Source organism: Recurvomyces mirabilis, assembly GCF_035927965.1.
Source record: "Recurvomyces mirabilis strain CCFEE 5264 chromosome Unknown scaffold_1, whole genome shotgun sequence".
Taxonomy (NCBI): Eukaryota; Fungi; Ascomycota; class Dothideomycetes; order Mycosphaerellales; family Teratosphaeriaceae; genus Recurvomyces; species Recurvomyces mirabilis.
In genome coordinates this window covers 202,906-219,063 of record NW_027041935.1, presented here as the reverse complement: position 1 = coordinate 219,063, position 16,158 = coordinate 202,906, and the positions used below count along the sequence as shown (strand labels likewise).

General features: G+C 54.5%; 7 protein-coding genes across 7 annotated transcripts; 5 read left to right on the top strand and 2 right to left on the bottom strand.

The window, feature by feature from the left end:
* Window positions 1-270: 270 nt before the first annotated feature.
* LTS14_000102 (uncharacterized protein) lies at window positions 271-1,583 on the top strand (the record flags this gene model as incomplete). The annotated part of the gene is made up of 2 exons (XM_064832816.1): window positions 271-1,120; window positions 1,165-1,583. 2 exons carry the CDS (start codon window positions 271-273, stop codon window positions 1,581-1,583), a joined length of 1,269 nt encoding a protein of 422 aa, XP_064699085.1.
* Window positions 1,584-1,906: 323 nt separating this feature from the next.
* Window positions 1,907-3,767, top strand: LTS14_000101 (uncharacterized protein; the record flags this gene model as incomplete). The annotated part of the gene is made up of 6 exons (XM_064832815.1): window positions 1,907-2,462; window positions 2,517-2,643; window positions 2,693-2,747; window positions 2,801-2,998; window positions 3,053-3,643; window positions 3,714-3,767. 6 exons carry the CDS (start codon window positions 1,907-1,909, stop codon window positions 3,765-3,767), a joined length of 1,581 nt encoding a protein of 526 aa, XP_064699084.1.
* Window positions 3,768-4,159: 392 nt separating this feature from the next.
* On the top strand, window positions 4,160-5,600 carry LTS14_000100 (uncharacterized protein; the record flags this gene model as incomplete). The annotated part of the gene is made up of 4 exons (XM_064832814.1): window positions 4,160-4,416; window positions 4,470-4,869; window positions 4,944-5,226; window positions 5,326-5,600. 4 exons carry the CDS (start codon window positions 4,160-4,162, stop codon window positions 5,598-5,600), a joined length of 1,215 nt encoding a protein of 404 aa, XP_064699083.1.
* Window positions 5,601-6,340: 740 nt separating this feature from the next.
* LTS14_000099 (uncharacterized protein) lies at window positions 6,341-6,575 on the bottom strand (the record flags this gene model as incomplete). Its single annotated transcript, XM_064832813.1, has 2 exons — window positions 6,341-6,349; window positions 6,384-6,575. The coding sequence occupies 2 exons, from the start codon at window positions 6,573-6,575 to the stop codon at window positions 6,341-6,343; spliced, it is 201 nt and encodes a 66-aa protein (XP_064699082.1).
* A 419-nt stretch (window positions 6,576-6,994) lies between these two features.
* LTS14_000098 (uncharacterized protein) lies at window positions 6,995-9,001 on the top strand (the record flags this gene model as incomplete). The annotated part of the gene is made up of 1 exon (XM_064832812.1): window positions 6,995-9,001. The coding sequence occupies one exon, from the start codon at window positions 6,995-6,997 to the stop codon at window positions 8,999-9,001; it is 2,007 nt and encodes a 668-aa protein (XP_064699081.1).
* An 800-nt stretch (window positions 9,002-9,801) lies between these two features.
* On the top strand, window positions 9,802-13,019 carry LTS14_000097 (uncharacterized protein; the record flags this gene model as incomplete). Its single annotated transcript, XM_064832811.1, has 5 exons — window positions 9,802-10,651; window positions 10,710-11,130; window positions 11,197-11,491; window positions 11,552-11,887; window positions 12,318-13,019. The coding sequence occupies 5 exons, from the start codon at window positions 9,802-9,804 to the stop codon at window positions 13,017-13,019; spliced, it is 2,604 nt and encodes an 867-aa protein (XP_064699080.1).
* A 249-nt stretch (window positions 13,020-13,268) lies between these two features.
* On the bottom strand, window positions 13,269-15,998 carry PWP2 (U3 snoRNP protein; the record flags this gene model as incomplete). The annotated part of the gene is made up of 1 exon (XM_064832810.1): window positions 13,269-15,998. One exon carries the CDS (start codon window positions 15,996-15,998, stop codon window positions 13,269-13,271), a length of 2,730 nt encoding a protein of 909 aa, XP_064699079.1.
* Window positions 15,999-16,158: the final 160 nt, after the last annotated feature.

Here is a 16,158-nt window from a genome sequence, read left to right as displayed (position 1 = left end):
TATAGCTGTAGTTATCGAAGCAGTCGTCGTGATGAGGCTCTTCACATATCCATCCGTTGTTTGGTTAATGCCTGTACGGTATACGACACTCCTCAAACTCATGTGCGAGTAAATGTGTCGGAGGAGGTCGCGCTAGCGTACCTTCACATATCAATGCCCAAAGTTCGCCACCAAGCATAATATAAATTTCGAGAAGTCACGCTTCGCAACCCAGAGCCCACTTTCCGTCAAGTATCAACTTGCCAAAATACAATGTAAACAGCAGAAGCGATGGCCTTCCCAACAACCCCCATCGCCCGCCTCCCCAACCACGGAGCCCCCGTCCACGCCCTCACCTTCTCAGCCGGAACAGGCCAATACCTCCTCACCGGCTCCCAAGACCGGCAAATCCGCCTCTTCAACCCGCTAACAGGGAAACTGATCCAGAAATTCTCCGCCCATGGCTATGGTGTCCTGGACCTAGCCGTCGCGGACGATAATGCGCGTTTTGCTTCCGTGGGAGGGGATAAGACGGTTTTCTTGTGGGATGTGGCTACTGCGCAGACTTTGCGACGGTTTCAGGGGCATGCGGGGCGGGTGAATGCGGTGGCTTTCGGAGGGGAGGGGGATGCAGCGGTGGTTTCGGGGTCTTTTGATGGGACGGTCAAGGTGTGGGATGGAAGGAGTAGGGATGGGAGGGCTATTATGACGTTTGCGGAGGCGAGGGATGCGGTTAGTGCTGTTGCTGTGCTGGGTGGGTTTATTATTGCGGGGTCCGTGGATGGGAGGGTGAGGTGTTATGATTTGGGGACGGGACGGGTGGAGACGGATGTGATGGGGGGGAGTGGTGTCACGAGTGTTTGTCCAACGAAGAAGGGGGATGCGGTTTTGGTTTCTACGCTTGATTCGAGGGTTAGGCTTATGGATCGCGGGTCGGGACAGTGTTTGCAGACTTTTAAGGATGATGGCGAGGAGGGGTTTGTAAATGAAGCTTATCGGATCCGGTCGACGTTGGGGATGGCGGATTCGGTGGCGATTAGTGGGTCTGAGGATGGAAGGGTTTTGGTTTGGGATGTGCTTACTGGAGCTGTGAGGGAGAGGCTGTGGCATAAGAAGGGTGGTGCAGGGGCTGGTGAGGAAGGTGAGGGGAGGAGGGATGTTGTTTCTGCTGTGGCGTGGAATCAGTTGAGGAGGATGTGGGCTTCGGCTGGTGGGGATGGGGAGGTGGTGGTATGGGGTCTGGGGGATTAGAGGATGATCACACTGTCCTTCTCGACCACTACTTGCAAAGAAGCCACCATCGAAGTGACAAGTCCCGGGAATGCTCACATCGGCCTGACTACCACCACGATCGCGAGCCCGAAAATGTTCTCCTGACACGGTTCTATCCTCAGACTCTGATACCAGCTGCCATCAAATCTACCGGTTCCAGCACATATGCAGAAGCTGCTGCGTTACTTGAGCACATCTCACGTACGTTCCAGCTTGCTACATCAAATCTACCTGGCCACGACTCTTCACACGACCTCATGCTATGGGCAACATGCTACAGTACCGTGTCACCCGCCATGATGGAGTCGTACGTTGCTTCTGCTTCCAGCTAAAGCCATGAATTACTAAGCAGCGAAACCCTAATGACGCTGCGGCTGAGTTCTGTCGAAGTGATCTGGAGCTCGAACACAGCACTACGCATGACTTGCTGCAGGATGAGCAGCAAGTCGTCTTACAGAAAGTGGTTGTCTGCGGACATGATTTGAGGCTTACATCGTATGCCACATTGCTAGCACGAATTGTCTTCAAAAGAGCGACCTTGGATACCACGCCGCCATTGGCCTGGTCACTTATCAATCACAAAGCTGTCCAGAACCTGACAGACACCCTCTAGCAGCTCATCAAACGCGCACGAGTCCAGAGACAACAAAGAGCTATGGCTGTGCTTAGCGGATGGTCCATGCAAGGCATCGCCGTGATCTTGCTGCTAGTGACGCTCTTATACAGCGCAGCACGGCGGATACTCACTCGATACGACACCAGCCTTCGTGACATCCCCGGCCCTCGGCTCGCCGCATGGACAAGACTTTGGCGCTTCTTTGATGCCTCGCAAGGACACGCACATCTCACCAACATCGAGCTCCATCGTAAGCATGGCAAGCTCGTGCGCGTCGGGCCCAAGGTGATCTCTTGCTCCGATCCAGCTATGATCCCAACCATCTACAACGCGCAGGGTTCTTTTGCAAAGTCCGCTTTTTATCCCATGCAGAGTCTTAGTTGGAACAAGCGTGCTCAGCCGAATGTCTTCAGCGTGATCGATGAGAGGAAGCATCGCGAGATGAAGAGGAAGGTGGCAAGTGCTTACACTGTGGATGCACTGTTGAAGATGGAGAAAGGCATTGATCGGTGCGGTGATGTTTTCATGCAGCGCATGCGCCAGTGTGCAAAGCAGAGCGAGGACTTTGATCTTGGCACTTGGTTGCATTATTATGGTGTGTCTTGCGGAAGCTGTTAGCATCGATTCATTCAGTGCTGATGCGCTACAGCATTCGATGTTGTCGGGATTGTCACATACGGTGAGAGACTTGGTTTCATGGAGACGGACTCAGATGTCGATGGTGTGATCGGTGCCGGAAACGCGATGATGATATACTTTGCGTGCTGCGGTCAGATGTAAGCAGTACTGACCTGCTGCAAAGGTCACCTACTGATAATTAGGCAGACCGTTTCTGCACAGCCTGCTACTCGGCAACCCTTTACTACCCTACCTGATTCCAGTGAGTAGCAACAGTCTCTTAATCGATTACTGATCCTGACATGTCACGCGCAGCAAATCGAGACGGTCAACAGTGCCGTTGTCTTTGCGAAGAAGGCCCTTGATCGCCGTCTGAAGAGCTCAAGCGCGCATGGTATTCATACCGATGAGCATGGAATGAGGGATGATATGTTATCGAGATGGACAGCCATGAAGGCCCAGGATTCCGAAAAGATGAACACTACCGACATCATGGTGGCTCTGTGCACCAATGTTAGTCTCAGATAGTCACGAAATCTGACCGGACCCGCACTAACTCCTGTGCAGGTATTCGCTGGAGCCGACACCACGGCCACTGCTCTGCGAGCCGTTCTATACTACCTCATGAAAACCCCGGCTGCGATGCAGAAAGCTCAAGACGAAATCGACCAAGGTCGTCGAGCTAACCATCTGAGCGACCCGATAAAAGACCATGAAACCCGAAATCATCTTCCGTACATCAACGCCGCCATCAAAGAAGCGCTACGCATGCATCCAGGCACTGGGTTGTTGCTGGAACGCCACGTTCCCGTTGGCGGCGCACAAATCAGCGGGCACTACCTACCCGCCGGCACGATCGTGGGCATCAACTCCTGGGTCGTGCAGTATGACATGGACGTCTACCCAGAGCCCTATCAGTTCCGGCCAGAGCGGTGGTTACCACGCAGTGACAATGCCGAACATCTGGCTCAAATGGAAAAGTCGTTTTTGGCCTTTGGAGCGGGATCGAGGATCTGTATGGGCAGGCATCTCAGTATGATTGAGCTTCGCAAGTTAATCCCGAGGATCTTGCAAGAGTTTGAGATTGAGATGGTGGGGTCCCAGGATTGGAAGGTCAGGAATGCGTGGTTTGTGGTGCAGGAGATGCCCATGTGTAGGGTGAGAGCGCGGCAGTGATATCCATGAGACAGTACTCTATCTGTTGGTGTGTGTCTTGCTGATAGCGCAGGTAGACATGTATTCTACCGTAGTTGCCGACTCGGCTGAAGAAGACGGGGTCTAGGCCCGCTTGCCTTGGGGCACCATCACTGCCCATGCGCTTCTGCACAACTTCCATGGGAGAACCCGCTCAAGATATATTGAGGATCTGCGACCAGTGTCTGCGCGTGACGGCGGTTTGCAAAGTCTTCTGACTTTTCGTGCCGTTGTGGTTGGGCATGAGACTGGTACCTGAGCAATACATGATGATCATGGCCGGACGCCAGCATGGAATGCGCATGTACTACTGAAGGCCACAATATATGCGCGGTGATCGACTTGCAATGTTTGTCGCTTCTGGTGCTAGACCGACTCTGCAGGAGTATCGTGGGTGAACCATGACGGGATATATTCACCCAGCCCACCTCATCTGGAGACACACTTTCTCTCGCTCGACCATATTAAGCATAAGCAAAGATGAAGACCACACTCTTCACCCTCGCCGCCGCCGGCGTGGTTTACGCTCAGACTCAGACCTCTTATGGGCAATGTGGAGGCAACACATGGCTTGGACCATCGGCATGTCCAACAGGTCAGTACTGCTCTGGCGGTAACGATTACTACTCCGGATGTGTTCCCGGCACTGCACCACCCACCTCGACCAGACCGAAGCCAACGGCTACGAGAGCACCGGCTTCTGGCAAGCGAGTGAAATATGCGGGCGTCAATATTGCGTAAGCTTACCTGGGTCGACCGCGTCGTCTTCGCCACTAACACAACAGACCAGCGGTTTCGACTTCGGCTGCGACACAACCGGCACCTGCGGCGCCTCCTCCGCCTTCCCACCGGGCTCCAAGGGAGTAGGTCAAATGAACCACTTCGTCACCGACGACGGCCTCAACGCCTTCCGCCTGCCCGTCAGCTGGCAATACCTCGTCAACGGCGTCCTCGGCGGCTCCATCAACGCCAACAACCTCGCCATCTACGATAAACTGGTCCAAGCCTGTATCGCCTCCGGCGCCGCGTTATGTGAGATTGATATCCATAATTATGCCCGATGGAACGGGAAGATTATAGGGCAGGATTCCGGGGCGCCGACGAATGCGCAGTTTGCGAGTTTTTGGGGTTCGTTGGCGGCGAAGTATGCTAATAACAATAAGGTCGCATTTGGGATCATGAACGAGCCCGTAAGGTCATCCCCTTGACCAGTCATCGAGTGCCTCGAACAATTCGACGGGCTAATTCACTTCCTTCCATCCAGCACGACCTCGACATCAACCTCTGGGCCACCACCGTCCAAGCAGCCGTGACCGCCATCCGGCAAGCGGGCGCCACAACAAACTACGTCCTCATCCCGGGCACGAACTACGCCTCCGCGGGCCAATTCCTGGACAACGGATCCGGCGCCGCTCTCTTGCCTGTCCATAACCCAGACGGCACATTCACGAACATCATCTTCGACGTGCATAAGTATCTCGATTCGGACAATTCGGGCACGCATCCGCAGTGTACGACTAATAATAGTGCTGTCTTTACTACGCTTGGTATGTCCCAGACCCATGTACATTTTCATAACTCAGCCCCACAACTACCTTTACAATACTCTACTCTACTCTACTACACCATTACTGATATGAAATCAGGCAACTGGCTTCGCACAAACAAACGCTCGGCCTTCCTCACCGAAACCGGCGGGGGGCCCACAGATACTACATGTTATACCAACCTGTGCCAGCAGTTCGAGACGATGAATAGTTATAATGATGTGTATTTCGGATGGATTGGCTGGGCGGCCGGGCAGTTCGATCCGAGTTATGTGCTTAGCGAGGTTCCCACGCAGAATTCGGATGGGAGTTGGGCGGATGTGCCGTTGGTGACGAAGTGTGTGGCGGGGGAGTTTAACGGGGATAGTTCTTGAGAAGAGGATGTTGTTGTTGTTGTTGGGGAGTGGAGGGGTGAGGTGTGGTGGCGAAGTACTTCTCCGCTGCCAAATTGGCTGTAGCGTGGTGGGTTTGGATCGCATGTACTGGTCCGAATGTATGTACCATGCAACGTTACAGTGGTGCTTATACTCTTCATCGAATTTCACGGCACGTCTTGGTCCAGGTCACCACGGCCTGCTAACTTGGGACTGCATGGATCTGCACATGTTGCCCCTAAGCACAATACACCAATCGTCCCTCATCCCGACAGTGACACCTACACTCCCACCTTCCGCATCACAAACCCGAAATACTCAAACATCCCCGCCCCATCACTCAAAGTCTCAACCTCCACCGTCCAAACCCCCTCCCTTTCAACCAATGGCCGAATAAAATGCGGCTGCCGCCACGTAATATACAACCACGTGCCCCCCGGCCTCAGCACCCGCGCGACCTCATCTACATAAGCCTTCACATTTGCCCTCACATCCTCGGGGGGATCCCAGAGGGAGCCGTAGAGCATGGCGTCTAGGGTTGCTTTATCGATGCAGAGATCGAAGCTTGAGGGGGGAAAGGTGAGGGAGCGGATGTCCATGGGAAGCCAGGTTATGGTGGGGTGTTGGGCGCGCATGGATGCTATGACTACGTCGGAGAAGTCGACGGCGGTTTGGTGGGTGTAGGAGAGGGAGAGGAGGTCTGAGGGCAGGGTCTGTGGGGTGTACTTGCCTCTCAGCACTTACTCAGGCTATAGTCTATATAGTAGCGGAGTCGAGACATACGCTATTGCCGCTACCAAGGTGGAGGATTTTGGGATCGGTGTCTGGTGGTGGCAAATGCTTCAGCAAGAAGGGTTTGATGGTGTCGAAGTGCCGGAGCCAGTCGTAGGTTTTGGCGTCTCCGCTATCGGTATCGCCATAGCGCTTGTCCCAGTACTGGGGATGAGCCAGCTCTTCTAGGGAGTCTGCAGGCATTCTGTCACCTATACAGTACCTCTTCTTGATACATAGCTTGTGAGGCTGAAACAAAGCCAAAAAGGGTGATGGTGTCTGTGCGGTTGCTGACGAAACGTGGGGAATGCTTCAGGGCCAAACCTTCGCTGCCAATCACTAAGGCCGAGAAAGAAGGTCGCAGCATGTCAGAGGAGAGGGCGGCAGCAGAACTACTACTTTCGGTAGGCATGTCTGTTTGCTGCTGCACCTCCTGTCCCTCTCGCTTCACCCATGTCTGATCTGATCTATTCCATAGTCACTGGCGAGTGACACGTGAGACGGATCTTCATATGAGAGACAGGCATTGAAGCGGTGCAGCAACATTTCCTCGCATTAATTGATTGTACCGGGGAGAGCACTACATTGGCAACCACTCATTTACATCAGCACAAGCATCCGCCATGGGTCTCCTCAAACACTTCCGCAGTCGCTCCCACCTCAAAAGCAATAATGGTCCACAAGCATTACCATCACCACCACCACCACCACCACCACCAGCCTATTCCTACACCAGCCCGCCCCGCGCATACCAAGGCCGCGACCAAACACAACGATTGCCCGAGACAGTACTGGCGACCATCTTCTCCTACGTCTGTCCTCACTCCGAAGACCTCACCTACGAAGCCTCGGAAAGATCCCAAATAGGCGATGGCTGCATGCTCTGCGACCTCCGCGACCTGGCCAAGTGCGCACAGGTCAGTCGGAAATGGTACGGCGTGGCGCAGAAAGCCCTCTACTCCAGCGTCCGCATCGACGCGGTACATTACTGCGCTTTAGAAGAAGAGCTGGCCGAGCGACGGCAAAAGGCGGGCAAGCATTTCCGCAGCCGGAGTGCGGTGGTGGAGCCCGGTGAGGTGCCGAGTATACGCCTCTCTCTGCTCTGTAGGACGGTGCGGGAGCAGGAGCACTTGGCACAGCAGGTTCTGGTGCTGAAGCTGCCGTATATGACGCGGGAGACTGCCAAGGGGGAGCTGGCGAGGTGTGTGAGTGCGTTGTCGAACTTGAGATATGTGGATTTGCCTGATGGCTTCTTTACTGGTGATCCCGGGTGTTTGGCTTTGAGGCAGGAGTTGCAGGCGCGATGTCCGGATATTCGGAAGATGACGTATCGGGGTGGGAGCGAGGAGGCGTTGGAGTTACTGGCGCATCGACATTGGCAGAGCATTGAAATCATGGAGTTGAGCGGGCTGGCCATTGAACCGGCGACACTGAGGATCGTCTTGGCTAGCCTACCTACCCTTCACGACCTCACCCTCAGCCATCTACCCTGGATGGATGACAGCGTCTTCCAGCTCTCCCCCGGCCAACTCCCGGACTTCCCACCTCTCCACCACCTCACCCTCTCCAGCACCCCCAACCTCACCTCCCAAGGTCTCTGCCAACACCTCACCGCCGCGCAGAACCGCGAAGTCCTCTCCTCCCTCACCCTCTCAAACACCGGCATCACAATCCAAACCCTCCACCACATTCTCTGGACCGCCCCACAACTCCATCACCTCTCCATAACAGAAACAGTCTTCAAATCCCTCTCCCTCACCACCGCCCAACTACCCCCCTTGACATCCATCAGCCTCCAAACCCTGCACTACGAAATCACCAGCTCGGAAGAAGTCCACGGCCTGCAAAAACCGGCCGAAAGCTACTATGCCTACCTCGCCTCCTCCCTCCACCAAAACGCCCTCCCAGCTCTAACAGTCCTCTACGTCCGCGACCCAACCTTCACCGACCTCCTCATCCTCCCCCCGATCCCGGCTCCCTTCGCCTCTGCATCGTCGAGTCATGGCTCGCAGAACGGTGGGAGTCTGAGGAGTAAACCTAGCAATCTCTCCACCAGCACGAATCCCTCCCTTTTAAACATCAACGGCATGGCAGGAAATGGCAACGGTAACGCCTTCTCCGGCGCCGGCTTCAACCAAACCCTCGAGGTCTTCTCCAAGGGCATCGATGAACTGGAATGGGTCTTCACTTCCATCGCCCCGGGCCCGCAAACCCACGGTAGGGATCGCGGATCCTCAGCCTCTGCTTCTGGTGGTCGTCCATTAAGCGCTTACTCCGCTTCCCGTGGTCTCGGCCCGCAATGGGCTCAGGGAGGTTTTGGTGGGGAGGCAAGGAAGTCCGTGATCGTGGGGAATGGGTTTGGGGGGTTCTTGGCTGTGCCGCAGGAGGAGGTGCCGAGGCCAATGACTAGTGGGGATGGGGCTGGGGCTGGGGCTGGGTATGATGGGGTGGGGGGCACGAGGTGGGGGAGTTTTGGGAGTGCGGGGACGGGGGGGAGTGCGGGGACGGGAGGGAGTAGTAGGGGGAGTTTCTTGAAGCCGCCGCCTAGTATTGGGAGTCTGGCTGGGAGTTCGGGGAGTGGTGGGGCGCAGCATGAGAGGAGGGGCAGTCGGCATGATTTGTGGCGATGAGGGAGGTTCTGTTAGGGCGAGGCTTGAGCAGTTTGCATTGATGATAGATGGGTTCCGATGACGTGGATGCGTGGAGCTGGGTATGAACTGTGGAGGCGACTGGTTACGGTTTGCTGAATTGGGTAGCCTGATAGTCAGGCTGCAAAAGGTGCGGCGGAAGGAGACGTTTTGATACCCCAAGGAATGGAGTTCGTGGTAGCAGAGCTGGCGGGTGTGTACTAGTATTTATCCATGCATGATCTACAAAATCTTTCCTGCGTAAGTGCAATGTGCTGGTATAGTGATATTCGCGAGTACTGAAGTCGGAGCAGCCGATCGGGTACGATTTCATTTCAAGCTCTGACTGGTGATTATTTTGGTTGGAGACATGATGATATGGATAGGGTCCCCTTGTCGCCATTACTCCGAAGGTGTGTGCGGAGGATCAGTACCGCCAACTCCGAGCTCCGAGATGTGGACGTCGCGGGCACAGTCATAACTCCAATTACTACAAAAATCCGCAACACGCCCCTCCAGAACCCGATTTAATTGATTTTCTACTTCCTCCTGAGTTGAAGTACGGTATGTCAGAAGATACACGACCCCGGAAGCGTCGCCGCAATGGCAAGGAAGCTTCGTGCGAACCGTGCCGGATAAGTGCGTCTTACGATCAGCGACAATCCAACATCCCTCACAAACCGCAAGTCTTGTTCTGACATAGTTGCTGGGTAGGTAAGATCCGCTGTGATCATGCGAGACCGGTGTGTACGAGATGTAGGAAGCGGGCGCTACAAGCGCAGTGCTTTTATCATCCGGCGCCAATGACTAGACGTGGTGAGGCGCTGCCTACTCCGGCGGGGAGTGTGGATGTTACTGTGGAGGAGGATGGGGATGCTGCTATGGTGGCGATGGGTAGCAGGTCGGTGTCTGCTGCTGGGATGAACTCCATCGATCTAGTCGTGGCGTTGGGATCGGATGCCTTTGGCAGAGTTTCCGTGGACCATACCACCGCACCCGCAGCCAATGAATTCTCCAGAATCAACTCTCTCGTCTCTTCCAGTCCCTCCGGTGGCTCGGAGGCTTTCAGCAGGACGAACGCACTTTGGCCGCAAACACCGTCATCCCGGACCATCGAGATCGACGAGGATCGCGAGTGCCTTGCCCAGATCGTGGAGGTCTTGCAGGGGCTACACCACTTCGAGACCATCCGCAACATGCTCCACAGATACTGTCTCGAGAGCAAAGCCTCCTGCGTCCCTGCCGCACTCATTGTGAACGGGGTCGAAACGCTATCTAGTCTCACTGGTGATTGGAGACCTGGTTCTGGCCCACGATCTGGAGAGGAGACATTGCACTTCGCGAGATGTGTCATGGAGTCCACTAAACGACCATTACGGATTACGAGTGCGACTACTCCGGAAGAGTACCTGCGCATGAATACTGGAGCCAACTTACGACTCGAGTACTTGGGGACCTTGTATGCGATTGGAGGCAGGGCTTACATATATGAAGAGAGCTCGGATGGCGTTCGCCCGGATTTCGTGCAGGCTATGTACCGATATAGTGCGGCTTGTCGGGCGCTGTATCAGAAGCTTGCGGCGCCGAATGATGCGGGATGCTGGCATGCGCTTGAACAAGCGCTGTACTGCTCTCACGTCAAAGGGGATAAGAGTGAGAGGTCACCGATACGCGCGGAGTCGTCGTTACATCTGCTGACATATGCCGCTAGGTGAGGACGTCTGGCGTGCCCTGGGCGATGTGTCATCCGATGTTCTCGCCGCAGGCTACCACAACGAGAAGTTGATCACGCAGGATACGCCTTTCTTCCTTGCCGAGACCCGACGGCGGGTGTTCGTCAAAGCATACGTGCTGAACATGGCTCTATCCTCGCTCTTCGACCGACCCCCGAGGATCTCGAGACGTTACTCATCGACCCTCGCGCCGCTGAACCTATCCGATGACGAGGTGCTTGCGGAGCCAGAACAGTTGCGTGCGGCCCAGAGTCGACTTTCTGCCGACGGATGGGATATGAGCGGACCTTACTATCCGTCTTCGTTCATCAGGATGCGCCTAGCGACTGCGGAAATCAGCGAGGAGATCCTCGATCAGACGTATCAGCCTTCGATACCCGGAGCAAGAGAGCGTCTGCAGTATGTCATCCCACCTCCCGCGAACAAATTTTCCCGTGCTCGAGGGAGCTAATGTAATCCAAACAGAGCCCTTTCCGCCCGCAGCTGCGAGGCCTGGCGCACCCTGCCCCCTCAACTTAAGTACAAAACGAATTACTGGACTACAGGCCTCCCACCAAAAGTCTGCCAGATGTTGATGATCACGTATCTGGGCTTTGCGACCACTGACTTCCATATCTATCGTGCTCTCGCCCTGGCACAAGCAGATCCCCAGGCTATGACGCCGTTGATACAGGTCTCGTTTGATGTAGTGACGATGTTGATGGGGCTCGGGGAGGCGAGGATAAGGGATGCGAGGGCTCATCGCGATTTCTCGTATCTGGTTAGCATTTCTTTGTCCTGGGGAATTATGATGAGAACATGTTGCTGACCGTGGCAACAGCTCCTGTTGCACGGCATGCCCGCCGCGGTCGTGCTGATCGAAGCCTTGCAGAAAATGGGACGACAACGGCCTCCGCTCCTCGCCCTTCCAGAAGGCATCACGAGGGCCTCGCTCGTCCGCACCTTGTCCATCTTCGTAGGCCAGCTAGACACGGCGTGCGAGCCCTCCGACACCAACAAGGATGTCTGCACGCAGGCCTCCGACGCTCTCTCGCGAGCTCTAGATGATGTGCTCAACGCGCCAATGGTGGCGGTGGAGAATCATGAGGCTGTGGAGGCTCAGCATGGAGCGGCGATGACGGGATACGGGAACGAGATACCTGATCTTGGTGACACGGTGTGGAATGATAACGATCTTGCTAGTTGGGTGGCGAATATTGATTGGAGTTATGTTAACACTGATATGGGGACGCTGTGGACAAGCAGTCTCTGATTCGAGGAGTTGGGTGAGGTCGAGTTGCCGCTAAAGATCGGTCTGTTCATGAATTGTGTACCTGGTCTTAGAGGCCTGATTGGTATCACGTACAGACGTAGCTTCGAGGATATGTGAATAACTCTTCTTTAGTCTTTGTAACCAATCACACCTGTATGTGCTTCAAAGAAAGTGTAATGCCGTTGACCTTAAGCAACGTCACCCCTGGCCGGATATGTCTCGAGACATTTGAGCCTCGACTATAATCGACCTGCTCCGGCCCACAGTCCTGTTCCTCTCTGATCATCCATTTCAACAGCCAGACAACTCAACTGAACATGTCCACCTCATTTAGCAACCCATCGTCACCTTTCCTGATGCTACCACCAGAACTCCGCAACCGCATCTACCACTTCACCCTCACAAGCGAAACCGCCATCGACATCCCTACAGCTCCGGCCACATCCCAGTGTCAGGCCTGCTCCCAACCTGCAAAACCATCCGCGAAGAAGCCAAACTCATCTTCTACGTCGCGAACACCTTCAGATTGACCGTGGACGACAACACACCGCACAACTCGCACGCCTTCCTGACCAGAATATCCAAAGAAGCATGCAAAGCCATGGCCAAGGTCATCATCCGCTACAAAGCTATCGAACCTTCCGCCGTCACCCACCCACGGCACTCGCTACAGAATATCCATCACAATCTCAAAGCCACTCAAGCAGCCAACCCCTTCAAACTCGAGGCTTTCGAAGAAGTCAAGAATCAGATCATTGCATACTGGCATGGTTGGGCCGGTTGGCTCTGCTGGGTCACCGATAAAATTGGCGGACTTGAGAAGCTCGAGCACGAGTTCAATGCCGATTATGATCCAAAGGATCCGTTGAAGGGAAAGAGAGTCGGTCGGATTTTTACGTCGTTGTGGGATCATCATATCGACCATGAGCTGGCTAGGTGTCAAGACCCGGCGTTCGTGCGACTGATGGTGCGGAGTTTGCAGCAGGACTGGGCGAGGGTAGGGTCTGATGGCGTTGAGGAGGAGCTCGCTGAGTAAGACTAAAGCGCTATGGAAAGTATCGGAATGCTCGGAAGGCGGCAGAAAGCTGATGCAGGAGCCGGCGAGAACCGTCTTTGGCCGATCTAGTAGCATGAGATGATTTCTATAGAGCGAGGCCAGAGGCTCAAACGCATGGACGGCGTGAGAGTTTCGGGCGCGCGAGATTTCACCATTAGCTTGAGCTAGTGGGATGGTTCCGAAGGAAGTTGTTGGCAATCATAGTACATCTGCCCACGAACCAGCAATTCATTCCAGACCGACCCACTCATCAGCCCCACCTACCATCTCCTCATCCTCATCTTCGTCTCCAATTTCTGCATCGTTCGTTGAGTGACCATCCGTAAGCTTCTTCTGCTGAAGACCAGTGCCACCAACCCTCGGCTGCCCAAGAAAATAGTCCACTGTCCGAGCATTCCCATCCGCGACTCTCATGACCTCGCCCTGTATCCTGCCGACTGCCCTCTGCACCATCCTCACGACCTCTGCAAACTCTCCAGGCTTCTCCTTCAACACACTACCGTGCTGCCGCAGCAGGCTTTCCAACCATAGGAAGTTCAGCTCCATGTGCGGTGAAGTATCTACCTCTTTCGCAACATGCCTGAGCAGTCGATCGAGATAGACTCGTGGTAGGTCTCGGACCACGAGCCCGATATCTGATGTGGGTACAGCGCGGTAGACACGAGTAATGAGCTTTGGATGATTGAGTCGAAAAGCCATGACGAGTGCTTTCAGCCATTGTCGCTGAGCGAGCGTCTTGAGCGTGCTTTCGGGTGTGACATCGACATCCAGATCGAAAGGATCAAATTGTACACCCGAATCAACGCTGTAGATTAGCAAACCTTCCGTGCTCGCGGCACAGAAGGCACGCCCTGTAGGGGAGAATGCCACGCCCGGTACACGGACAGCAGGTGCCGTCTTACGTTGCGCCGCGTCGCCCCTCTTGCTCCCAGGTAGACTCTTGTCTAGTCGATCTTCGAGGTCCGAGTTCTCGCCTACCTCGTCGGGAAGTGCTTGAGGCCCAGCTTCTGTTAGTAGTCTCGAGTTGAGGAATTCTTGCGTGCCTTCTAGGCTAAGATTGACACTGACGGTATACTTGTGCAGTAACACAGCAGTCTCGACGGCATATAGGCAGATATACTTGCTATTACCGCCTGCCAGTACGACACTACCATCGGCAGAGTACGTGATCGTATTAAAATTCTTCGTGCCGGCCACGTTAGCCGCAGTACGCCGATCAGAGACTTTGCGACCACCGGAGACATCTCGCCGGCCATCCGTCCCGCCTTCTTGTGTGCCCTCGCTCATGGACCAGAAGGTCAGCTGGCCGTCAAGGGTGGAAACAGCGATTTGTCTACTGTCCGGCCGCACGGCAACACAAAGGACGTCCGCCTGCAGCTGCAAAGGCTCGGAGGTCTGTGTTCGAGCAAAGACAGACCATATCCTGACAGTCCTATCCCAAGAACCAGATACCAAACTACTGCCGTTTGGCGCAAATGCTAGAGAGGCCACAGGACCTTCGTGGCCGGAGAGCTGATCTAATAGCTGACCAGTCTGTACGCTCCAGATATGAATGTCGAAGTCGTCTAAGCTACCAGCTGCTACCACGTCACCGGCAGGGTCGACTGCAATGGAGCTAAAGCTGAGCCTCTTTGGCGCAGTGAAGGTCCTGAAACATCTGTACCGGATGAGGTCAAATGCTCTTACACTGCCATCGAGTGAAGCCGTGAACAGTACGTTCCCACGACGAGCGAATTCACACGCTGTCACGCCAGATGTATGCTCGGTGAACGTGACAATACAGAATCCCGAAGCCGTGTCCCAGACCTTGATTTTGCCATCGTCTGCACAAGTGATGACACGATCGCCGCTAGGGCTGTATGTGAGTGCGTTCAGGCTGTCGAAGTGTCCTTGCTGCTTCAATATATAAGACTCGGATTGCCACTCCCACACTAGCAGCTGTCCAAGCGCAGAAGAGCCGAAGGCAAGCCACTCCCCTGATTTGTTGATCGAGACTGTGTCAATCTTCGATGCTGAAATCGAGAGCTTGTGTATCTCGCTAAAGCTTGGCAGCTCGTGCAGCATGAACAAGCCATTTGAGAACCCTGTCACCAATAGATTCGATGGCGCGTGGAATGCTGCCGTCGTGAGATTTGCTTGGTCCTGGAAGAAGTAATGTCGCTCGCTGATTCGCCATCGCTCATCATCTTCTGTCACCATTTCGAGATCGACGTCTGGCGGTGGTAGATACTGCCATCGAAAGAGAGCGCCGTCCTTGGAGATGGTCCAAATGGTCTCCTGATCGTTACTGAACCAGGCAGCATATACTGCGGTCCTATGCCCGGCAAGCGTGGTGGGTGTAAAACCTTCCTCAGGGTCTAAGCTCCATATTCGTGCCGTCAAGTCCTTGCTTGCGGATAGGAAGAATCTCGAATCGCTACTCCACTCGATACTCTGCACACTATCATAATGTGAGACATACTGTCGATATCGTACGAAAGGCGCGAACTCTAGCCCTCCGTCCTCGTCTTCGTTTTCCGCTGACTCGTGGGAGCCTGGCGTAGACGGCGTTCGCCACACCTCGATCTTGCGGCCAATTGCCACAGCGAAGTGTGTTCCGCTAGGCGAGAAGGCTAATGCCGAGATGGACCGGTTCTCCTTGTCTCGTAACGAAAAGCGATACAACACAATCCGCCTCTGAAAGTGGCTGAGGATTGCTTGGCCGCCTTCATCGATTGTTAATAGCAGTTGTCCCCGAGGGTGTAGCGCTATCCGTGCAACGTTGGTCCGATGTGCAAACGGTAGAGTATGTGATTTATTGTTGATGAGGTCGAAGACGGTCACGCGATTGCCGACAGGCGACAGTAGACATGTGCCATCATCCGTGTATATAAGATTGCCTTTGCGATATACGCTGCCGAGAAGATTTGAAAACTGCTGACAGTCAGTACTCTTCGCACAAGCAGATTCGGGGCTCATGATACTTTGAAGTCGGTCTTCATGATACAAGAACGCCTGTACGCCCGAAAGCACGATATAAGAACAGGAAGTGGATTATTGGTAGTAATATTTGCCTCCTTATGATCTTGATGCACAGTTTCTTCGTGATCGTCAAAATTTCGAGAAATGCTTAGTCACT